The 25,657-nt window shown below is 33.8% G+C and overlaps 1 protein-coding gene across 6 annotated transcripts in view; it reads right to left on the reverse strand.

Annotated features, from left to right (window-relative positions):
• Positions 1 to 6,463: 6,463 nt before the first annotated feature.
• Positions 6,464 to 25,657, reverse strand: part of TRIM36 (tripartite motif containing 36) — a 65,929-nt gene continuing 46,735 nt past the window's right edge. For 4 of the 6 annotated variants that reach the window (XM_056825038.1, XM_007486607.3, XM_056825039.1 and 1 more), the window contains 5 exons: positions 19,080 to 19,333; positions 18,681 to 18,805; positions 11,647 to 11,940; positions 10,330 to 10,627; positions 6,464 to 8,774 (listed from right to left, as the gene is read on the reverse strand). In XM_056825038.1, coding sequence (XP_056681016.1) covers positions 8,420 to 8,774; positions 10,330 to 10,627; positions 11,647 to 11,940; positions 18,681 to 18,805; positions 19,080 to 19,333 — 1,326 coding nt within the window. In that variant the 3' untranslated portion in view covers positions 6,464 to 8,419. Of the gene's footprint in view, positions 8,792 to 10,329; positions 10,628 to 11,646; positions 11,941 to 18,680; positions 18,806 to 19,079; positions 19,334 to 25,657 lie in introns of all 6 variants that reach the window. The other 2 variants (XM_056825041.1, XM_056825040.1) reach the window with 1 other exon arrangement.

A 25,657-nucleotide genomic window follows, 5' to 3' on the forward strand; every position in this document is an offset into this window, starting at 1 on the left:
AGGGTCCCTTCCAGCTCAAGATCTATTATCCAGTGAATTATCTATAGGTAGCAATCTTTTGCAGGGGTTTAAACATTGATAAGATGGAATTCAATAGAAAGGTGAGTTCCCAATAACCAAAAGAAGCCAATATCAATCAAGTATTTATAAAGTGCTTATTATGTGCCAGTGACTCTAGCAAAGGCTAGGGATATTAAAAAAAAAAAAAACCACGCACACACATCAAAAAACAATAATTGCCTTCGAGGAGCTTACATTCTAGAGAAGACGTAATTGGGTACATACAAGATACAAAATAGAAGATAAGCTTAGAAGGACTTCTGAACTCACTCTTGAAGGAAGCCAGGGATTCTAAGATGTGACAGAGGAGAGCATTCTAAGCATGAGGATACAGTCAATGCAAAGACATGGAGATGGGAGTGTTGTCAAAGTAGTTTGGTACATTTTAGCTATATCCATCACTTATATATAGTAGACACTTAATGTCTACTGATTTATTGATTTAATCATAGATTTCATGGTGTACTTAGAAGGCTGGAAACAGATCAGGGTTTAGAGCTCTCCTCCACACAGAAAGACTTATTTGGTCCTCAAAGTAACAGGGAACCAAGAGCTTCCCTGTTTACTGAGGAGGGGAATTGTTAAGCAACACATGCATATATTTTAGTCATATCACTTTGGTGCTTATGTGGGGAAAGGAACATCAGATAGGGAGATTGATTAGAAGGCTATTAAATGGTACAGGAAGAGGTGATAAGGGATAGAACTAGTGTGGAAATGATGAGTAGAAAAGAATCTTTGAGAGAAGTGTTAAAGGTAAAAATGAAAATATTTACCAACTTATTTGTGAGAGCGAAGAGTAAAGTACATGGTTCTTAGGAGACAACAATTCTTTGTCCTCATTTGTACTTATGACATGGGTTTCCTCCCCAAAAGAGAGGAATTGTTTTAAGTACTTAATGTAAAAATTTGTGGATTCTTTTATTCTGGCAGAAATGAAAGAAATTGATTACCAGATCAAGAAGAGTCAATTGAAATTTAGAAGAAATTATTTTTTCTTCTCAGTTTAGAACACATTGCTTAAAATTTGAGTGTAATCACACTAGCTATTCAGAGTGGAAAGGAAAGATTTTCCTTCCCTTCTCCGCCGCAAAAAGTCAAAGGGTAAGACTCCAAACAGAGGGGAAGAGAAAGGAAGTTATCAGACCTTCGTTCCCAATAGCCTAATGAGCTCTTAATCAGTTGCCAGTAAACTTCAACACAGACCCATTGAATTATTGACCAATAAAGGATAGTTGTCATCACAAAGTACTGAATGCATACACTTTTCTTCCTCCCTCAATTAAGCATATCAGCTTCCAGAGAAATCTTCCTTGTCTCACTGAACACGGTGGTTCCGCTCCCTGATCCGCTCTTGTTAAATGAGAAAATGATTGTCTATAAATGTTTTTCTCCTACTTCTGTGTATTGTTCACACTAATGAAACTCATTAGTATAACTGTCCCTTGTAGCTAATGTTTTCTAGATTCCTTCACTGATGGGTGATCAATATTTTACCTTGTTATCACTAGTATTTTTAATACATTTAGTTGGTATATAGAATAATACATTTTTATTCTCCAGCACTGTGATTATGCTGTCTTATTCAATTATTCATTGCATGGCTACTTATAGTACAATTGTGAATAATTTTATTGAAGGCATATATTATAGACTACAAAACTATAGGTAGTAGATACTTCCTGGGAAAATAATCTTCAAATTGAATTCTGTAAACCACATTATTTTAAACATCTGAAGAATTAAACAAAATTTGTGGCAATTTGTAGGAATTCAGCAAAATTTGGAATTATTTTGTGGTCAGTGATGTCAAATAAACATAAATGCCTGCAGCTACATAATGACTTAGAAAACCACAAATTAACCTTTTTTATGTTGTATTAAAAATCTTTTTGTTAAACGTTTTTGACATGGTTCTCAAGTAGGGAGTTTTGTGGACTTTATTTGAAAGCTGGAGATCTGATATAAATAGGCAAGGCATCTTCTTGAATTTTAGTATTTTGGATTGTTATCCCACATTTTAAAAGAGGAATCATAAAGGAAAGGACAAATTGCAGGTTGATTATAGCTTTTGTTAGCCAATAGTTTGACTATTATAATTTAAACTCTTTCTAAAGTATGCCTGATTTATATGGCTATTAGTCCTTAGACTTCATTCAGTGGCCTTGACTTCTGAAGGTTGACCACATAAATCAGCCAGTATCAGTCTCGTAATATACCCAATGTCAAAATACCATGACCCTCAAAAGCTACACTCTCCTCCTATCCCCATCTTGACCTCTTGGTGAACCAATCAACTCCACACTTCCTCTACTCTCAAACAGATCATACCTTGCTAAACCTCAACCTTTAATTACTTCTACCATCCGCTCTCTTTGCTCTTATTCCCAAGCTAATAAACAAAGCTGGAGAAAATCACTACACCATGCTGGTTGAATCAACTACAAATTTGTATTATATGATCTCAACTGGGCCTTCATTGAACAAGGTAATTAATTCTTTTGCAAGTCCATCTATTCACTATCCTACTGACCACATTGACCTTTCCAAAACTTTTCATCTTTCCTTGATCCTAATGTAGCTCTTCCTACTCTCTACACTCATAATTGAGAATCTTGCCTCACATTTCTTTCTCTTTAATAACATTTTTTATTTTTAAATCACTATAATTTCTTTCAGTACCTTTTCCTCCCTTTAAACCATCCCATATCTTGAATGAAAAAATAAAGAAGAAAAATCAGCAAAATGGATCAATTTATCAAAAAGGTCTAAAAATATGTGCAATGTACCATAACTATGGACCTCCCAAGTCTGCAAAAAGGGGGATTTTCTTTGGAACCTACTTGTTTTTTGCAACACTTTTGATTATTCTGCGTGTTCATTTTGGGTTTGTTTTTGTTTACATTGTTGTACTTGTGTACATTCTTTTCTTGGTTCTGCTTACTTCAATCTGAATCAATTAAAATTTCTCCATCCTCTATATTCATCATATCTGTAATTTCTTACACTATAACAATATTTCATTACACTCATGCACTTATTTAGCCGTTTCCAAATCAATGGGCATCCAAATCAACTTGCATCACAAAGCAATGCTGTATTTTGATAATAAGCTCAAAGCCTAATATTTGAATCTTTGAGTCAAAGGGTTAAAACATTTTAGGCATTCTATTTACATAATTCCAAATTTTCCAAAATGATTGTACTAATTAACAGCTCTACCAAAATGCAGTAGTGTCTATCTACTCCAACATAGACTATTCCATCATTTGTCATCATTTAGTGGGTAAATGAAATGAAATTTCAGGATTGTTTGATTTGTATTTTTCTTAAAGGTTTGGTATATTCTTTTACAATAGAATGTGATTCTTTTGAGAACTGTTTTATTAGGGAAGGGAGAGAAATAGAATAGGGTAAATTATTTCACAGAAAATAGACATAAAATAGCTTCTTCAGTGTAGAGGAAGGTGGGGGAGGTGGGAAGGAGTGCTTGAATTACTCATAGGAATTGGCTCAGTATAGAAATCTGTATTATCCTACAGGAAAAAGGAGGGGAAGGTGATAAGAGAAAGAAGAGAAGATTGGGGGAGGCAGTAGTTAGAAGCACTTTTGAGAATGGGAAAGGTGAAAGAGTAAAGTAAATAGGGAGAAAATAGGATAAAGGGAAAAACATAGTAAACGTAACTGTGGGGAAAAGTTTATAGCAATTTTCTCAGATAAAGGCCTCATTTCTCTCTACATGTAGAGAGAAATGAATCAAATTTATATGATTCCCTAATTGATAACTTCCGAGAATTTCCAGGAAAATTCCAGAGGAAAAAAAGCATATGAACATATAGTTTATGAATCAAAACAAAACATATGAAAAAATGTTCTAATACACTATTAGAGAAATGCAAATTAAATAAATTCTGAGGTACTGTACTACTCCATACCTGTCACATTGACTATTTTTTCAGAAAAGGAAAATGACAAATGTTGAAAGGAAAATATGAAAATTGAGACACTGATGTACTATTGGTGGAGTTAACTGATTTAAATATTCTGGAAAGCAATTTGGATCCCTTTAAAACCACATATTCCCTTAGACCCAACAATACCATTACTAGGTTTGTATCCCATAGATAAAAAAGGAATAGATTCTGTATGTACAAAAGTATAACAGCTATTTTTGTGATGGCAAAGAATTGGAAATCAAGAGGATACCCAACATTTGAGAAATGGCTAAACAAGATGTGGTTATATGATTGTGCTAAAAGAAATGACAAGCAGAATTTTCTCAGAAAAACTTGGAAAGACTTACATGAACTGAGGCAAAGTGAAGAGAACAGAACCAAGAGAATATTGAACACTTTAACAGCAATATTATACAACAACATAACTATACAATGATCATATATATAATGTTATACAATGATCAACTGAATGACATTTGAGAAAGCAATGCTGCTATTCTTAACAATACAGTTCTGAAGGACTTACAATGAAAAATGCTATCTACCTCCAGAGAAACAATTGATGGAGTCTGAATTCTGATTAAAAAAAATTCATTTAAAAAAAAACTTTTTCTTTTTTTTACATGACTAATGTAAAAATGTTTTGCATAATTGCACATGTATAACCTATATCAAATTGCTTGTCTTCCATAGGATGGTGAGGGGAGAGAGGGAGAGAATTTAGAAATTATAATTTTTAAAAAGAATGTCAAATATTGTTTCTACATGTAATTAGGAAAAAATGCTTTTAAAAAAAAATGAAAGACAGGATACTTTCAGAGAACCCTGTAGGAATTTACATGAGCTAAGGTAAAGTAAGGTTAGCAGTACCAGAAGAAAAGTATACACAGTAACAGTAATAAGTATAATGATGAACTGTTCCCAGCAATACAAAGATCCAAGACAATTCTGAAGTATTTTTGATGGAGTCTGAATGTAGATTGAAGCATATTTTTTAAAGCTTTATCTTCTTGCTTTTTTTTTCAGTCTGCATTTTCTTTCAGAACATAAGTCTCACCACGTCTTACATGACTTCACATATGTAGCCTATATCAAATTGCTTACCTTCTCAGGGAGGAGGAAGCAATTTGGTAAAAAAAAAAAAACCTTAAAATTCTTTTTACAACTAATTGGAAAAGATAAAATTTTTAAATTTAAAAAACTCACCTAATTTTTATACATCAGAAAACAGTCCAAAATTAGTACCTTGCCCAAGATCACTAGTAAGTTAGTGGTAGAGATAAGAGAATTTGGGAATACGATGCCCAGTACAATGTTGTTTCTACTATTCCTTCTGCCTCTCAGTATGAACTAGATAGCAATTCTTGCACTCATGAACAGGTCTTCAAAGAAAATATCTGTTTTAATTTCCTATAACATTAGAAGTATCCATATCAAAGTTAAGTATAGGGATAAAGGATTTCTTAATTTGGAGTCCACTAACCTCTACGATAGATTTCTAAGGTCATAAACGTTGATTGGAGAAACATTAATATCTTTATTTTCACTAACCTAATTGAAATTTAGCATTTCCTTCAATGCCAAAATGACACAGGAAAAGGTTAAGAATTTCTGTTCTAAGGGCCTGACACATAGTAAGCATTTCATAAATGATTTCACTGTGCTCTAGAGCAGTGATGGTAAATCTTTTAGAGACAAAGTGCCAGGACCCCAGACTACATACCGTGACCCCCACCACCAAATGTCTGGTGCACCCTGATCCCCACACACAGGGGACAGAGGAAGCACTCCACTGGGCTGCTGGGGAGTGGGACGGGGAAAGTGAGGACTCTCCTCAGTGAGTGTTGAGAGGGGGAGGGGAGTGGCCTGAGTGCTCTGCTCCCCTCCAGCTGCTGCATGTGAGCTGTGCCTACCTTACCCCCTGTGCAACCCCATTGGGCTGCTGGGCAAAGGTTGCAGGGAGGCCCAGAGGAGCAGCTCTACCCAAGTCCCTCTGCCTTTCCAGTAATTAACTCTGGGGCATGGGGGGTAGGACAGTTGAGTGCCCACAGAGAACACTCTGTGTGCCATATTTGGCATCTGTGCCATAGGTTTACCATCATGTCTTTAGGGGTATATCCCCAAAACTATTTTGTGATGACTCAGTGATACATTTGTACTAATTCACACACGTTTGTGGAATTTCCTTTCATGAGTAGTTTACTTTATTTGGAAGATAATGTTCAATGAAGAGTTATTTCAGTCCAATGTGAAACTTTCATAACTTTTTTAAAATGCTTAGAATTTAAATTTTTGGATTTTAGAACAAACTTTAGTGCCTCTCATTTTTATTTTTTCCCTAAAAATCAAACAAATATTTATAGCTGTTATAAAATTTCAAATAAAACTTCCCTGCTTTGGTCAAAAGTTTTAAGTTTAAGAACATCTACATGATTCACACTCATACAAAGGTTTGAGAGATTTAATCTGTAGTCGTTGACACAAGACAGTTTAGCAATTTTATTGTACAGCAATCCACATAACACCATACATTTTAAAATTTAGCCTAAGTTATAAAGTGCTATTATCAGGTAAAGTAAGGAAATATTACTGAATACTGAATTTCTTCTGGGCCACAGTGTACTCCAATTGAACAATGAATTGTATTTGTAAAAACACATTAACTTGCTTTTTCAGTTTAAAACTTGAAAAAATAATAAGCTTGAGTATTCCATTAAATGAGCCGAAAAGCATTATAATGTCATCCAACTCAATAAAGGGACAAGACTTTAGTATCCATAATTATCTAATCTTAAAGAAGCAACAATATAGAAACTAGATAATAAAAATGATAGGCAGCATGGTCTAGTGGATAAAGAGCCAGCTCTTGAAGTCAGAAAAATCTGGGTTCACTTTCTGACTCTCTTTCTGACAGTGTGACCCTGAGCAAGTTACTTAACCTCTTAGTGCTGTAGACAATCAACTCAAGTCTTAAGACAGTAAAGTTGCAGGGAAGGTACCCATTTACATTAGTCAAGGGAACTGTATTAGCTAGGGATACCCTACATTAATGAAATCAAAAGACCAGTTCCTATATATCTATATTCCTTCCTATATAACCATGTAGCCACATCCTTTAAAATTGAACATGAAGCCCAGGCATACAATGGGTTTGCAGTCTAAATGTTCCATTTACAATTAACTTCCTCTAACCATTAATAAAAGTGCATCAATATAGTAAATATGCTCTACTTCAGTTGTGATTCCAAACATTTACTTCTACTTGTTTATTTTGCAAAAAGTCTATTATTCACACCAAGTAATAATACAAAAAATGCCAATTACCATCAGCTATTATTTCATGTTTTAGAATATTTTTAATTCTATTAAAGATAAACTCATAAAAAGTACCTGTGCAGGAATCTTTCAAACCTGCAAACCAGTATAAACTGATTAGGCATACGAAATAAAATGAAATAATCAAAATATCATAAGGGCAAAAGAGTAAATATCTCATTTAAATATCATATTGAAAACAAGTTCAACTCATTCCCCCCCCAAATTTATAGTGTTTGCCTAAATGAGAACATAAATTAGAATTATTTTAAATTGTTGTGAAGGATTACAAAGACTAAAAAATATCCATTTATGAATAAATTTCAATATGTCCAACAAGAAACCAAGTTTGTTACATTTCCATAGGTGGGGTGTTTAGGAAATGACAGTTTCTATTTCTAGAAGGGAAAGTAAATCTTTAAAATATTACTTTTTTATATGTAATATGGAGGATTTGGTTTTTTTTAAATTAGGTATAGTAAACATGTTTAACAAGTACTATCATCATATATTAATAGTAGTTTAGAATATATTTTAAAATACATTCTCTCCCATTTCTGTATGTTACCATCATTTTTATTCTCCTTGTCCATTATTTGTCTACAAATTTTATTTTCCTATTAAAGACAAATACAAGAAACACCTTTGAACACTCATTCACTTCATAAATTATTTTTTAAAATAATCTTTCTTAGGACATAAACATGATTTAAAATATGAAAAGCAAACATAAGTATTCCATAAAATGGGATCTCTTTTGTATAAAAAAATAAAGATGAAAGTTGCTAGTTGATAAATTACATATTTCCAACTCACGAAGACACTCATCAAAGAAAATTTGTTGCTAACCAACTAGTTCAGTAGTAACTTGAGGAAAAATGCCCTTAACTCCATCACAAAGAAATGCTGAATAATTAAGATGGAAGAAAAAACTATTTTGGTTTTCTGTGTTTTAAGGAAAATACACATACACACAAAACAAGCATGGCAAAAGCACTTAGGAGATATGTAATTAGTTATGACTGTTAATGCTAAGGCATCCTTTTGCTCACATTTCTCATCCTAAGCAGCATCGGTAGCTCGTTGTACTACAGGTTATCTTGGTATTCCAGATACTTTGCTGTGATGGGTTCTTCAAGCTGAATTCCTCCACTTCCCATTAATGCAAATGCTGGATACATTGTACCTGAACAGTCTACTTGGCGCTCATAAAGGCATTTCATGTGATCTGCATCATAGAACCCAACTTTGCCTTTATCATAATCTAGGAAAATTCCTATACATGCTGGCATGGGAAGAACTCTATTTTCTGGCTCATTGGAAGAAGTAGGTGACTTAGGGACAAAAAATTTCTTCATGCCGACAGTAACTAATGTAAAGGGCTGTGATGAGTCAAAGCAGGTATCTTCACTTCCACTGTCATGACCGCTATCTTGCTCATATCTAAAATAAGAGAATAACTGTAATACACAAATTATAACAAACAATTTTATCTATACCATAAGACCTGGTATATTTATACAATCAAATGGCATATACTAGTCTAAATTAACCTTTGTACTGAAGTACAACTAAACATTTAAAATTTTTAAATGGGTACTGAAAAAAGATCAATATGAAAAATAGTGGCTTAATACAATAATAGCTTATATAATGCTTTAATGATTATAAAGTGCTTTTATCATAACAACTCCTGATTTGCCTAACTAATAACTGTCCTCACTGGGATCTGAACTCTGGTCTCTTGAGTTTAGCCTTCTCTCCAATAAGAAATACTTAGACACCCACTGAAAAGACCATTTGAAACAAAAGATGCATTGCAATAGTGTTCAAAAGTCACCTGTTTTTCTGTCACTATCTAGCATCTCTACCTCTGTTCTTTTTATTTTTAAACATAACTCCTTTAGCACTAGATTCTTATCTCACTTTTTGCCATTATAATTCCTCCTCCATTTTGCCAAGAAATTATATTATGCTTTACAGAATTATGGATCAAAGATATTACTATCCTTCATTGAAAAGCATAAAAATCTTTGCTATCTTTATTTCTTTTGAGGAATAGAAGAGTAAGATAATAGGATTCTATTTATATTAATAAGCTAAGGTAAACTCTTGGGTATAGAATTTTTAATGCAGAATAATCATTAACCTTTTAGGAATCTCCAGAGTCAGACTGGCTTCCCTTATATTGGCTCTCTGTCAAGGATAATTCCACTAAGCTTCATATATTACAAATTAGTAAATGACAGTGGTCACCCTCTTTCTAAGGAAATTTAGCTGATTCAATGTCCATTTATATCTGATGTATTACTCTTATATAAAATCATATTAAGGGAAGTTTTTTTAAAAAGTTGTATCTGCCACCAGAAAAGTACAAATTACTATAATTAGTCACTTAACTAAAGGCAATTTGTTATTCAGCCACATCTGATTCTTCATGACCCCAATTAGGGTTTTCTTTTCTTTTTTTTAATAACTCTGACCTTCTGTCCTAAAAATTAACTCTAAAACAGAAGAGAAGTAACAGCTAGGCAATGAGAGCTAAGTGGCTTGCTCAGGGTCACATTACCTAAGAAGTATCTAAACCCATATCTGAACCCAAGTTCTCCTGACTCCATATGTGGCTGTCCTTCAGATGGGGTTTTCTTGGCAAAGATACTGGAATGGTTTGCCATTTACTTCTCCAGCTCATTTTACAGATGAGGAAACTGAGGCAAACCGAATGAAATGACTTGCCCAGGGTTACGGAGTTATTAGGTGTTGGAGGCCAGATTTGCAATCAAGAAGATGAGTCTAGGCCCTGCACTCTATCCACTGTACCATCCAGGTATCCTGAAGTGAGTTAAGGCAAATAAAGTATCTCATTCAATAAGTAACATTTATAAGCTCTATAAATGAAGATATTGAATATTAACCCATTTTTAGACCTACCACAAACTGTAATAAGTCTAAATTGACCCCAAATAACCAAGTTTTAGGAAAGTAAAGAACAATCTACCTTGGACTACTTATATCACGAGGATTGTGGAGCCATTCTTGTAGTTTATCATTGGAAGCAACTCCTACTTTAACCATGTATGAATATGGCTCTACACGTAAAGCCCAAAAGTGTTTTCCTTTGGTTATTCCTGTGTCTCCAATGATATAATCTAAACTTGTGTAACAACCCACGTGGACACGCTCAGCAGCAAGCAGAAGAGAAAATCCCGCTCTACTGTCCACACGGTCTCTCTTCAGATTCAACAACAGATGTTCATTGTTATATCCACATTTTTCATCAAAGAGAAAACTAAAAACTTAAAAATAAACAACTCAAATTAGCTTGGAGCTTATTAACATTTTTATATTGTAGTATATCAATCTGAGTAAAATAAACATTGCTGTTCAAAATCTGTAGCCATCTAGTAAAGCACAAAATTAAGTTTCAAAACTTCTTTGTACACCAGCAGCACAATACCATAACGAAGGTTAGTAACTTAAGCCACTTCAGATGACAATTCAAAATGCTTTTTAAAGGCATTTTTAAAAGACAATAATAATCCCTAAAAAATGCAAAAAAAGAAGAAAGTTTGTGTGCTATCCTAAGTATCTAAAAAAACAGAAGAGCTGACTAAATGAAACCAAATTTCATTTGTTAGCTAATTTTAATTATGAAGAGACTTTGAGCAATTTCCATTCACAGCTTTATAATTACCTTCAAAATAAGATGATGGCCAGTTTGTCCAGAATCTAATACTAGCACTTCCTTACAGGGTGGTGGTGAGGCTCAAATGAGATGATATTTATAAGGCACTTATCTTAGCACCTGGCACACAGTAATAAATACTTGTTCCTTTCCTATTACTATATCTTTTCAATCTCCAAAAAAACCAAAATAATTTAAAGTTTTTAGTCAAGTACATATCTATAAAAGGGTATGCAAATCAGAATCAGATACAAGTTTTACTTTAAGACATTACATAAGTGGTAATTCTGATAGTACAGTTCAATAAATTTCTTTAAGTTTATTAATCATAGAATGAGAGTACTTTTAAGAATTAAAAATTCATTTAAGAAAGGATCTATTTCCAATCTAAGTGAATAGCAATTTTCAAAAATCTAGTTTCATTTCTCAAATCCAGATGGATTTCTCAAGCAAAAATGTTGATAGATTTAGACCTTGGGTTATTTTATAAACTTTAGTTAGCTCAATCTACTACCAATCTACCACACTAGAATGATTTCAGAGAAGTCTTAACTAGTACAATTAGCAATTATTATATTATTTAACAAGACCCTTTTCAACTCTGTTACTTTGATTGAAACTTCATAATACCTGAAGCTGGAGGAGTATGGAGAATCACTTCTCTGCTGCAAGGACTACAGACAGAACCTTTATATCCTCTCACTCTGAAGGCATAGCTACTGTTACTCTCAAGGTCAGAAATTACTTTACTGGTACTATAAACCTCTGTCTCACTCCAGGTTAACATTTCTTCTTCTCTACTAATCTTTCGATATTCAAGAATATAACTATCAGCTTTATTCTTCTTTTCAGAGTGATGCCAGCATATCAAGGCATTATTATATATTTTGCTTTGTTCTTCATTGATCTCTGGTATATCTACACCTGTAATGAAATAGAAAGAAATATTAAACATATATTTTAGAATCAGATTTTTTTCTTACAGAGTAACTATATGCTCATATGCTCTCCATAGTTTCTTACATTGCCATTTAAAATTGTTCAAGTTTTTGATATGAGAGAAAGCAAGCATGTAAATTTGTCACTACAATTTAAAAAATAAAAAACAAATAAATGAGAAGGAATATGTGGGAAATGAGAAGGTTGAAATAAAAAAACATACCTATAATGTACCTATAATATGTCTCCATATAATAATAACTAAATATTGCCTATTCTTTTTTCAGCTACTTCCTTTCAATGAACTATTGTTGGAAAAAATCTTGGATTAATGATAATTTTTCATTATATTTCACTACTTTAAACATATTTTATCAATTCAAAGACCAAACCTTAGGGATTTAACTTTTGAAAAATGAAAACAGATTTCTGAAGCATAGTGTAGATATATAAGTTTTAACAATTACATAATTTCCATTTGTTTTCTTCTTAAATGAAAATTAAAAGTATTTTAAGTTTTCACTTAGGATAAAACTAGATTTTAATCTGGGCTTCTAAAGAAGATACACAAATAAGAGTGAAAAATTGGCTCACCTTTTAAAAATTACAATCTGTTAATATTGTGCTACCAAAGTTAAAGGATTTATCCCTCTTTTCTGTTAATAATTGATAAACTGGGGGCATATACTTTGTAGGTGTGATTGTGTATGAATGGTGAGTAGAAATGTCTGTTTTTGGCCAAATAAAATGTTACAATACATTTAATTTCTTTAAAATAATTTAATGAGGAATTACAAAAATCAATATTTACTTTCAAAAGAGGAAGAAATATTGATATTATAGTTATAGTATTTTTTCTTAGGGGAACTAGATTTCTTGACGTTGCTTAAATCTTAGAGGGAAAAATCCTGACATAACATAAACTGTCATCAATCAATCAATCAATCAAAACTGAGTATAATCCTATAAGGGAGAAAATACACTTCTAATGAAATAGAAGATTTCAAGCATTCCTGATGGCAAGACCAGAGTTGACTAGAAACTCTAAAATGCAGAAAGGAGGATAAGCTACATTTGAAAGGTATTATATAGTGTTGAATTATTCATATTATAAAAGAAACAAGTTTCTCCTCAGACCTCTAATATCTTCAAGAATAATAAAGTAAATTTGAGCCTCTTTAAAACATATTGATTATCCTAAAAGAAAAATAAAGGGGAGAAGGCATAAAATTCAATCTTAAATAATCAGAGTGAGGGAAAAGACTATAGAGGGAGAGGTGGAAGGTAGCAGGGATCATATGAACCTCACGCCTCACTTTCATCTGAACCAGATAAAGAAAAGCTGCACACATGCACACATACACCCCAAATCTAATTGTGTAAAGTGGAGCATGAAGTGAGAATTAAAAGAAAGCAAAAGTAAGAATCTATGATTGGGGAAAGGGAAACAGAACAGTAAATACAAGCAATACAGATTAACTATAGAATATTAGTGATGCAAGAGGGCTCAGAGAGGTATAAGTAAGAGGGAAGTATAAAAGTAAACACACTATTAACAATTATAACTATGAACATGAACTCATCAGTAAAGGAAGGAGAAAAGTTGAACAAATCAAAATGCAGAATCCAGCAATAAACTGTTTATAAGAAACTTAAAACAGAAATATTCCCACAGATATTAAGAAACCAGAACTAAATCTATTATATTTAAAGAAATTTTTCAAAAAGTAAGAATACTCATTGTTATCACAACACAAGGCAACAGCAAAAATACTTGATTAAAAGATTAATATGATATGTAAGCACCAAATAGCATAGCATTTAACTACTTAAAGGAAAAGTGGATCAATTTGCATTGACAAATATAACACCTAAACAAATGTAACAAAAAGATAAATAAGGAGTTAAGGAACGAAAGACAATATTAGAAAAGTTGGATACAACATATTTATGTTTTGGACATACCAATATAATGAAAATGAAAATACTGACAATACTACAAAGTAATAATCATCAAAACTATTTGGTACTGATTAAAAATAGAGTTCATCAAGGAACAGATCAACTAGAAAGTAAATGAATACAATAGCATAGTGTTCAATAAAACCAAAAACCACAGTTACTAGGGTTCACTATTCGCAAAAGCTTCTTTGAAATTTGGAAACCAATTAAATGAAATTAAGTACAGACCAATATCTTAATATGCCAATATAATCTCCAATTGGTTATCTATACATAAAATTTCATCATACAAAAAGGATCAATTAAAATATTTTAGCAATTATAGATAGAAGGATTTATGATAAAATGAAATAGAGGTTGACAGAAGATAAAATTAGTAATTTTTCTTACATAAAACTGAAAAATTTTTGAAGCAGCAAAGCCAGGGAAGGGAAAATAAGAAGGGAGAAAAATGAATTGGGAAAAGTCATTGCAGCAAATTTCTCTGATAAATGTCTGTTACTCAAGCTGAATAGAGAATTAATTTGAATGTCATTCCCCAATAGATAAATCGTCTAAATATATAAAACAGGAAGTTTTCAAAGAAAAAGAAATCTAAGAGATCAACACACACACATGAAAAGATGCTTCAAATAATAATAATTAACAAGAGAAATGAAAATTACAACTACTTGGGGGTTTTTGCCTGTCACTTATGAAATTGGTAAAAATGACAATAGAAAAAAGTGGCAAATAGAAGAGACCGAGAATAAATAGGCCACTTGCTGAAGAAATTATAAACTAATACAGCCATTCTGTAAAGCAATTTGACACTGTTCTCAAGTTATCTAAGCTGTGCATATAATTTTACCATATACCCGCTACCACCAAAAAGATCAATGAGAAAGTAGAAGAACTTACTTGTATGAAAATATTTATAGCAGATTTTTTTTTTTGTTATAGCAAAGAACTTAAAACTAAAGAGGTTCCCGTCGATTGAGAAATGGATGAACAAATTGTGGCACATGGATGTAATATATTATTGTGCCATAAGAAATTTAAAAGGCATATTTTCAGAGAATCTGGGAAGACTTGTAAGAACCAAAGAAGAATAAAGTGAACAAATAATACAATAAGAAATGTCCAAACAATTTTTAAGACTTAAGAATGTTGAATAATTTAAAGAATTCTCACAACACAACTTCAGGGGATGAACAATAATGAAGCAAGTTACTGATCTACTGACAGAGGTGATGTATTCAAAATGCAAAGGGAGACTTTTCAAACACAACCAAATATGGATTAATTTTTATATGACCATATTTATTTAACACAAAGGTTTCTCATTTTTGAAGTGGAAATTTGGGTAGGGAAGATAAGTAATAATGTGCCCTCTTCAAAAAAAATCATTAAAGCATTTAAAGGAAATGCACAGAAGAGAACAAATGAAAAGTTCAGAAGTGAAAATTTTCAGTTCTGACCTACAAGTCCATAGTCCAACACATTACCATAGATAATAGTTTTAAATATAGTAAATGCAAGGATCCTTTAATATGGTGAACATTAAAATCCAAAAAAAAAATCAGCTTTATTTTACTAAAAAGTTCTATCTGAAGGGGAAAGGAAGGAAAAACTACTAAGTAATTTAGGTAACTAGTAGAAGACTTACATATATAAATCACTGGTTTTTTCCTCATACACTACTAAAAATATTTTTCTTAGCAATAATTTGTTTTATTTTGTTTTAAACTCTTACCTTTTGAAACTAATTATTGATTCCAAAGGAGAAGAGAATTAAGAGCTAGGTAACTGGGGTTAAGTGACTTGCCCAGGATCACATAGTGTCTATACAGCCACATATGATCCCACATCCTCCCAATTCTAGAACTGATGCTCTATCCACTGTTGCAACCTACCTGCCTCACAATAATTAGCTTTTTAATGTCCATATATTTCCTAGCTGAAATTCTATTGGAATTAGCCTATATAATTCCCTAGCTAGCAAGCATCTTTCTTACTCAGCAGTCTTTTCTCTAAAAAATAAATATTTCTCTTTAAGCATATAAAAATTAGAATAGTTAAAATATTATAATGGAGTCATATATCTCATTAACAATAAGTACTATATTATATTTAAATGGTGACTAAGTCCCATTAAGACTTATCTGCCAATATGTAGGGTAGGATTGAATGAATTTTCTAGTCACTTAGGGTTAAACCTAGTCTGTGTCTTTATTAATTTGTGTGTATATGTATATACACATATTTATGTGTATACATACACATATACACATTTATGTATAATCTGTGTGTGATCCTAAAACTTTGGATAGTCAGATCATTCCCACCCCAAAATCACCCAACTTTGTAACTTGATTAATACTTCATGACTGTGAAGGTAGCTTTTTTTTTTTTTCAGTCAAAAAGTTCTAGGCTACAGCTTTGGCTAACCCCGACTTCCAGTCTCTGCTTAATTATTTCAAACAAGAGTAGGTAAGAATATCACCTAGAGACTTGCAAAGTTAATCAAAAGGAATGAAAAGAAAAAGCAGTGCTAAAACTGCCTATCACTGTCAACTAGCCTACATACTACACAAAAGAACACTGAAAAAAGAGCAACTGAGAAATCCATGTTTATAAGATACAAACTCCAAGAATCCTGGGGGTGACTTACTCCAAGAACACTGAAAAAAGAGCAACTGAGAAATCCATGTTTATAAGATACAAACTCCAAGAATCCTGGGGGTGACTTACTCCTAACTCTAGAACTCACAAGCCCACATTTGGTATGCTTCCCATGAATAATCAGCCAGTTGATTCAACTAAGCTGTTTAAAAAAGATATTTACTCACATAGCAAGAACAATAGTTATACAACACTTCCCCAAAATATCCGAGGTAAGTTCTTCCCCCAAAACACACAGTTTTTGGGATAGGAGCAGGAAGAATGAGCTTGTACTTAATTGTAGTGAAGCACACATATAAGAAAACCATGTAGCCAAGTTGACTCATAATTTTGGAACAGTAGGGCCTCAATGTCTTTTATTTCTCTGAAGAATCCTCACCACTTGAGGGCAGAGTGTTAGTACTGATAAAAGATGAAACTCTGCTGCTAGCTAGGGATGGGGTCTACTCTAAGGCTGTGTGGCCTTACAGAGTTGTGGTCTCACAATATGTGAATCAAGTCAATAAACATTTAATTGTCCACTATGACTCAAGCATAGTGTTAGATACTGAGGATACAAAAAAAGATAAAAAAAATTCCCTATTCTCAAAGAGTTCACAGGCTAATATGCAAACAGCGAAGTACAAATGAGCTATATACAGTATAAATTGGAAATAATCAAGGGAGAGAAGGCATTGAAAATAAGAGGAACTGAAAAAGGCTTCCTGTACAAGGTAGAATTTTGTCTGAGCCTTGAAAAAACTTAGGAAAGCCAAAAGGAAAAAAAAGAAAATATTCAAGGCATGAGGAACAGTCAGTGAAAATGCTGAGAGTAAGGTGATAGAATGAGTTGTTCAAAGAACAGCAAGGCGGCCAGTGTCCATGTACAGAGTAAATGGCAGGATAGAAGGTATAAGAAGAATAGAAGAGTACAAAGGAGTCTGATTATGAAGCATTTGAACATCAGAGAATTTCATATTTCATCCTAAGGGTGACAGCCACTGGAATTTATTGATAGTCAGGGGGATGTCACAGTTAGAAGTAGACTGTAAAAAGATCACTTTGACAGCTGATTAGAGAATAGACTAGAGAAGGGAATAGATTTACGAGAAGGAGAGCTACCAGAAGAATATTGTCCAAGTCCAGGAAGGATAGTCCAAGCATGAGGCTTGCACCACGAGAGGGGTAGTGTCAGAGGAAAGAAGGCGGCATATACTAGAGATATTACAAAGGATCCAACAACTTATTGGATATGGGAGATGAGTTTGAAGAGTCTAGGATGATACCAAGGTTGAAAGCCAAGAAGACTGGGAGGATGGTGATGCCCTCAGCAGCAATAGGGAAGTCTGGAAAGAAAGTTTTGGGGGAAAGGTAATGAATTTAGTTATGCACATGTTGAGTTTAAGATGTCTATAGGAATTCAGTTTGAGATGTCCAATAGCAGTTGGAAATGTGAGTCTGGAGGCCAGCAGAGAGGTAAAGGCTGAATAAGTAAATCTGAGAATTATTTGCATAGAGATATTAATTGAATCACTGAAAGCAAATGAGGTTCCCAAATGAAGTAGTAAGAGAGGGAGAAAGATATAGGGCCCAGGATAGATTCCTGTGGGATACCCACAATAAGCAGTATTATGTAGTTATAATATGTAGATGCAGCAAAGTCAACTGATAGATAAGAAGAGAACCAGAAGAAAATCTATAAAGATAATATCCAGGCAACAGTGCCAAAGCTATAGAGAAGACAAGAAAAATTAGAAAAGAGCACTGAATTTGGCAATCTTCTAATGGATTTTTAGTAACTTTGGAGCAAGCAGTTTTGATAGGATGAGGTTGGAAGCCAGGTTGTAGAGAGTAAAAAAGTGGTCCTTCAGCCAAAAAAAAAGAAAAAGAAAAAGAAAAAGAAACCAACTTTGTTCAGATTCTTGTTCAGGGATAGGTTGGACCAGAGGCTATTTGAAATCATTTCCAACACTGAAATCCTGTGAGCAGTAACTTGAGGGATTTATTTTAGCTTCTTTGTATGGTTGATAATTAAGTCTAGAAGACATATATATGTATATGTGTGTGTGTGTGTGTGTGTGTGTGTGTGTGTGTGTGTGTGTGTGTGTGTGTAAACTTACCATTAGAGAAAAAAGCCAATTCTCCAAGAAGCTCTTCTTGTTTAGAAGCATCAACAACATAGTCTTCAAAAGACGTTTGGGCTGCTGGTCTGAAGGTCTTCAAAGACTCAGTAGCTTTTTGGATTCTATATAAATATGTACAGAAATAATTTAACATAAAAATGGTTTAAAACTAACTATATTTTTGAAACCTGATTTGATATGAAGCCCTCAACTTCTGAACAATTAAAATTAAGTTTACAATGTTTCAAATATTTATTTAAAAAACAGTTCTATGAAGAAGAAAGGAAAAACATTATCCCCACCTTATACATGAAGAAATTAAGACATAAAATTATTCAGGGCTAAAATTGAAGAAACTTCATAAAAACTTTTTAAAGTTAAAAGAAAAAATGATACCTGAGGTGGAGCTGTTTTGCTGTTTGAACAAAGCAAGACTGATCTGTCTCTTTAAGCACTTCTTGAGCATATCCTACAAGTCCATTATTTTCCAAAAGTCCCTGATATTCTTCCATTTGTGCCTGGAATTTGTCTAATCTTAATTTCTTGGAAACATCAATTGCTTTGATAATAGAGGTCTTCTTCTCTTCTAGAACTTCAAAGAGCTTATTAAAATGTGAAGCTGCTTCTTCTTTAGCCCTCTCTCCATTGCACTGTTAGAAAGCAAAATTGTTTATTACCACACTGCAAAGATCCTGAAGAATTAAAATATGATGTCAAAACAAATCACCAGTTAATTCAGGAGGTACTATTTTCAAAGGAATTAATTTGGGTGGGGAGAGGGAGAGTCAAACTAGGTATTTTCTCTGGTAGAGAAAAAATTGTTTTAGTACAGTTCTTGACTTCTCAAGTCACTAGTATTTTGACAAAAAGAAATAAGATATGTAAGTCATCAAGACAGTAAAGGTGACCTTGCTGCTATTTAGCTTTTAGTACATATATAATTTTGAATTCTCTATTGCCATCCCTGAATTTTCCATAATCAAAATCTAAGACCATGCACTTAAAAAAAAAAAACTTTTTTAATTTTTGCAATTATGTGTAGAAACAATTTACAATTGTTATCTGACATTTTTCAGTTCAGATTCTCTGCCTCCTTCCTTCTCTCCCTCTCCAGAGGGTAAGTAGTCTGACATAGGTTGTACCAGTATTGTCATGCAATACATATTTCTATATTGTTCATGCCGTGAAAGAAGATACATATAACACCTACAATAAAAAAAAACTCATGAAGGAAATGAGAGAAAAATGGTATTCTTTGATGTGTAATCAAACATCAACAGTTCCTTCTTTGGCTATGGATGGTATTTTTAATCATTAGTCCCTTGGGATTATCTTCAAACCTTGCTTTGTTGATAATAGCTTAATCCTTCACATCTGATCATTATACAATATTTCCGTTACTGTATACAGTGTTCTCCTGGTTCTGTTCACTTTACTTTGCATTATATCATGTAAGTCTTTCCAGGTTTTTCTGAAAGCATCATTATAGCACTGTTGAACAGAACTGCTAACTATGAGCTGATTTTGACTCATTCCTAGAGCCACAAATTGCCTAAAGATAAGATTTACCAACTTCAGGAGAACCATTACACAATTGTGAAACATTAGTGTCCATGGCAGAAAAGCCTCAAGATAATCTCTTGGACACTCCCTTAGACAATGCAGATCTGATTTTATTTACTGATGGTTCCTCTTTTATGAGGGATGGCATACGTTACACTGGAGCTGCCGTAGTCTCAGAATTTGCCACTGAATGGTCAGCTTCACTACCTTCTAACATTAGCGCTCAAGGAGCAGAACTCATAGCTCTGAAGCAAGCTTGTATAATTGCCAAGGATAAAAAGGCAACAATTTATACGGATTCTAGATATGCTTTTGGCATTTGTCACTCAGTCGGAATGTTATGGCTCCAGAGAGGATTCTTAACCTCAGCTGGAAAATCTATAGCTAATGCAGAAATTATTAATGAAGTTCTTTCTGCTCTCCAGCTTCCTGAAGCCCTAGCTGTAGTTCATTGTTCTTCCCATACAGGTGGCACTGACCCTGTCTCTAGAGGAAATGATCGAGCAGATGCCACTGCAAAGCTAGCAGCCATAGGAGGGCCTGAATTAATTTTAACATTAACAACTACTAATGATTTAAATTTACCACTTTCCTATAATGAAAAGGAAGTGGAAAAATGGAAACAAAAATTCAAAGCAAAACAGATTAATGGAGTGTGGGTGTCATCTGAAGGAAAACCCCTGCTCCCTAGAAGTTTCTATAACCAAATTTGCCAATCTATTCATAAAAATGGTCATTTTGGCACCCAGGGCATCGTGAACTCTGTCAAGAGAGTATGGATAGCCCCTGGTATAACTACTATAGCCTCTAAAGTGTGTTCAGCCTGCTCTACCTGCCAGGCATATAACCAACATGCATATCGTGGAAAAGCCTTTGGTGGATGTCCTCTGGCTTACACACCTTTTGAACCTCTACAGATTTCATAACGATGCCAAAGGCTGGACGTTATAAAGTTTGTCTAGTAATTGTAGATCAACTAACCAGATGGCCGGAAGCATTTCCTGCGACCCAAGCCACAGCGGATTTTGTTGCGAAGATACTTTTAAAGGAAATTATTCCTCGTTTTGGCCTGCCAGCATGTATTGATTCCGATAGAGGGAGTCATTTTACTGATTCTGTTCTAAATCAGATATATTCTTGCTTGGGAATAACTCCCAAATTTCATGTTCCATATCATCCCCAGAGCTCAGGCCAAGTAGAGAGGATGAACAAAGAACTTAAAACTATGATTGGCAAATTATGCACTGAGACCCATTTAAAATGGCCTGAAATTCTCCCTCTGGCCCTATTTTATCTTAGAAGCAGGCCTAGAGGAGACTTACATATTTCACCATTTGAGATGCTTTTTGGACATCCGCCTATACAGGCTAAGCCTTTCTCCCCGGCTTACACATTGCTATTAGGGGGAGATATTACTATTGCTTCCTATATACAGGAGTTACAGCACAAACTACATGAACTTCATGAATCCGGAGCTGCAGTTCAAGCTGGACCACTAGACTTTTCTCTGCATGACCTGAATCCAGGAGATAAAGTTTATATTAAGAATTTCAAGCGAACTGGAGCAACTCAGCCTTCGTGGGAAGGACCATTCCAAATATTGTTAACTACTCCAACATCCATAAAGATTGGAGAAAAGGACTCTTGGATTCACTGCTCACATGTGAAGAAAGCATCTTCTGCTGAGACTGATTGACTGAAACCTATCGCACGCATTGGAGATAATAATCCTTAGACAAGTGGATGCTGTTTTTTTTTTGAGAACACATTGAATTACTGATTTTTTCCTTATTTTTATTATTTCTTTTCTTTATTTTGATTAGAATATTTGATTTTTTCTCATTTTTGTACTGAGGGTACACATAATTAATATTAATATTTTTTCCTGCAGTAATAGAAGTTAATATATATTCTTGCTATAATATCAATATATACCTAAAAGCTTTAAACTATGGGAACCTGCCATTTATTGATAAAATATTATAGGACTGTGATTAATGTTTATGTATGATTCCAGAAAAAGGGATAAAAAACAAGGAGCACAGACTTAACCTGAATAGTGCCAAAAAGAGCACACATAAAATACTAATGTGAGACTCAAGGTTGCGACGCTTGACATATGTTAAGTCATAGGACTTCCTTGTATCTACACTCTTTACGAAGTACTCATACAAGTACAAAGTTTAACTAATCATGCTGGCTCCCTATATCCCTGAGAATGACAAAAAAAATCAGACGAGGGAATGACGCTTCCCTATCAAAATAGAATTCTAATTCTTTTCTTCTTATATTATGTCAACTTCCTGTAGTCTTGGCTGCAAATGGCTAAATGACATATTACTGCATTCTGTCCTACATACTTGTGGGATAGAAATTACTTTATATTAGACCTATACAAGGGCCTATTTTGAATTTTTCCTTATGTTTTTGATTATTTTTCTCTTCTTTTGATAATTGATTCATACACCCCCCATAACTCAACATTGCATTCTGAGTTGAACTGAATGTTTTTTAACACCTACTTCAGGGGGGATTGTATTTTACCACTATCCCCACCTCCCTGGCTTCTGGCTATTTCTGCCTCTTCTAATCTTCCTAACCTCAAGGCCTCACCTCTCAAACATATTTAACCCTGCTTTCCTCTGTCTCTTTTAGGTACCCCTGTGCCCTGATGTGGTGTCAGTGACCCCAGATTAGAATCTCTTTACCTTGATTTAAGACCCTTTATTGTAACTATTTTGGTAGTCTTAATTCAGGTTGACATATCTGGAGGTCCCATGGAGATTCCTGCCTAGCTGGCTATTGCATTCAATCTAGAATGCTCAGTACCAGTAATTCCAGACCAGATTTAACTTGGTTGGTGGGTAAGCAAACACTCAACTTCTCTGAACTCTCTATCTTTTTTCAGTTGAGTTTGGTAAAATACTCAAGGTCCTTTCAGACAGATCCCCTTAAAAAAAGGACCGCTATTGGGTGTGTTTTGTACTTTTGTCTGCTGTGTTAAAAGAATACTACATGTTTGTGTGTCCATGAGTAAAAAGTAAGCAATTTTTTTTCTCTCCCTGGTCGTTCGAGCAGCAGAGGAAAGGGAGGGTGTGATAATAACCATCTTGCCTTTGTAGCCTTTGTGGAAACCAAAAGTTTTAAACCTAGTCACCTTTCAGGCTTTTTCACAGGTAATGGAACCCAAAAAGCAGCTGTGAGGGGAAAAAAGGGCTTTTTCTCCAAATATTCTTTTCCCATCTTCAGCCAATTAATTTGAATAAACCCCTTACCTTTAATAATATTCTTGAAAGAGATGCAAATCTCTCTGCCTTGCAAAGCAGAATTGTCAGAAAGGTAAATTACAGTTACTGGGTGACTACAGCTTGATTTTTCTACCTGCTTTTAAGTAATTTATTTCTAGCTTAGAACTATAACTGGGAATTGATCTTGAATATCATTTTGTAAATACAGGTTTAATTAGATTTAAAACTCAAATTTTTAGAACTGTCTGGCTTCTTGGCTGCCAAAGAGAATTTGAAGAACACCCCTTTCTCCTTATGCCTAAACCCCCCTTTGAACTACCGGCTACAAGATTTCCTAGGCAGAGTTAGGAGTACCATTCCCTGCTCTCTGATGGTTACTGTTCCCTATAAAATGCCCACCCAATATCTGACATCAACAGCAATGTGTTTAAAGCTGCAAAAGTTAAACTTTTGTTCTTAAGATATATTTTTATCAAGATTTTTCAATAGTGGCCTGAAATGCCATCAATTTAGAATATCAGCCACTAATGTTTAAAATGTATGTTATTTTATTTAACTATTTGTATAATAAATAGAAAATACAACTCTTAATTTAGAACAGGATATTATCTCTCTCCAGATTCTGAAAGCAAAGAGTAAGTGGATAGGAAAGTAAGTATGATTTAATTTAGAAAAATGCTTTGAGTTGATCTTTGTAGAAAGACTTTGATTGTTGTTTGGGCAATCAAGCCTTTTGCAAGCTGCTAACTAGGGCTCAGAACCCTACTCTTATAATTTAAATTGGGGTATAAGCCACCACAGGCCTCCCAAAGATTTTTGAAATTACTAAGAACAGCTTAATTGATTTTAGTGGGATTTGTCCCCACTGAAAGTTTCTATCCCAGGATAGGATTTCTGAGATTTAACATGGTGTCTGTCATTAGTTGTTATAAAACCCAGTTTTGATTTGGTTGAAATATGTACTGAATCTAATTGGAATATCCCTCTATTAGGAGAATTATGATAGATTAAAGCCTTAAAAAACAGAAGGGGAACTGAAAATCATAGGTCTCAAGTAATGCCTGAAATAATTAGGCTTATAAAGGAATAATGCTAAGTAATTAAAATTCTATAAAATGCCATTTGAAAATATAGATCTAGGTATAATTTAATTGATTTTATATTTAGTGAGAACTAGAAATTAAAGAGAAAAAATGATTTGGTATAAACATGCTTTTTAAGGGGAAGTTTAGGTTTCATTTCCTTTCTAAATACTATAGTTAATACTGTGATATCTTAGACATTCAGACAAAAATTAGTCTCATTCTTGTGGCTAATCAACTGAATAATGGAAGTGAAAATCTGGATTCTTTTGAGTTATAGTTTAAACAGTTAATGGTACCTTCAATAGTTGACAGAATGTTTGAAACTATTCCTTTGGAAATGTAATAGCTAATAATGTTTTTACTATTATTTTGATATAGTAGGAATCAATTTAAAATATCATCTGTGAAAATTAGAGAACTAAGATCTTATCAGCTCTGATTTAATTTTATTTGAGAACTAAAAGTTATAAAGAGATTTTCATTATTCTACACTGTCCTATGAGTTTTGAAGCCTTAACTACTGGGCCTGTTACCAATGAAGTTAGATAGGCATCTGATAGTTGTGTCCACTCTCCTTAGCAAAATAAATAATGGTTATTGTAACTTTTAGCACTCTGCTGTTTTTAGATGTGACCTTAAATGTTCCTTATAGTAGTAATGGCTAACCATTTAGAGATGGAGTGCCGCCCCCCTGCCCCCATCCTGTGAATTTTAGATTTACTATACCCTGCTTAGTCTTTTGAATTCTAGTAACCAGGAATATATACACCCCCACTTAAGGATTAACTATAGGGAAGGATGGTCTGTGACCTGCATGTGTTAGCAAGTGACTAACCCCCCCCTCTGGGTTGTCCTAAGTCAAATTTAAGCCACCATTGGTACATGTGAGACACAGGGAATGATGAAAGAATGGCCTTTATATTTCGGCTCACTTCCTGTGAAGGGGGCTTTTGCGGATTTTGGCTTTGGAGTTTGAATTGGAGAAGCTGGAAATGTGGGTCTAGGTGGGACTACTTCCCTTAAGTAACCACGTGGTGAGTGTTAAGACTGGCTTCCCTTTCCCTTGACCCTTCTGAAG

Source organism: Monodelphis domestica, chromosome 3, assembly GCF_027887165.1.
Source record: "Monodelphis domestica isolate mMonDom1 chromosome 3, mMonDom1.pri, whole genome shotgun sequence".
Classification (NCBI taxonomy): Eukaryota; Metazoa; Chordata; class Mammalia; order Didelphimorphia; family Didelphidae; genus Monodelphis; species Monodelphis domestica.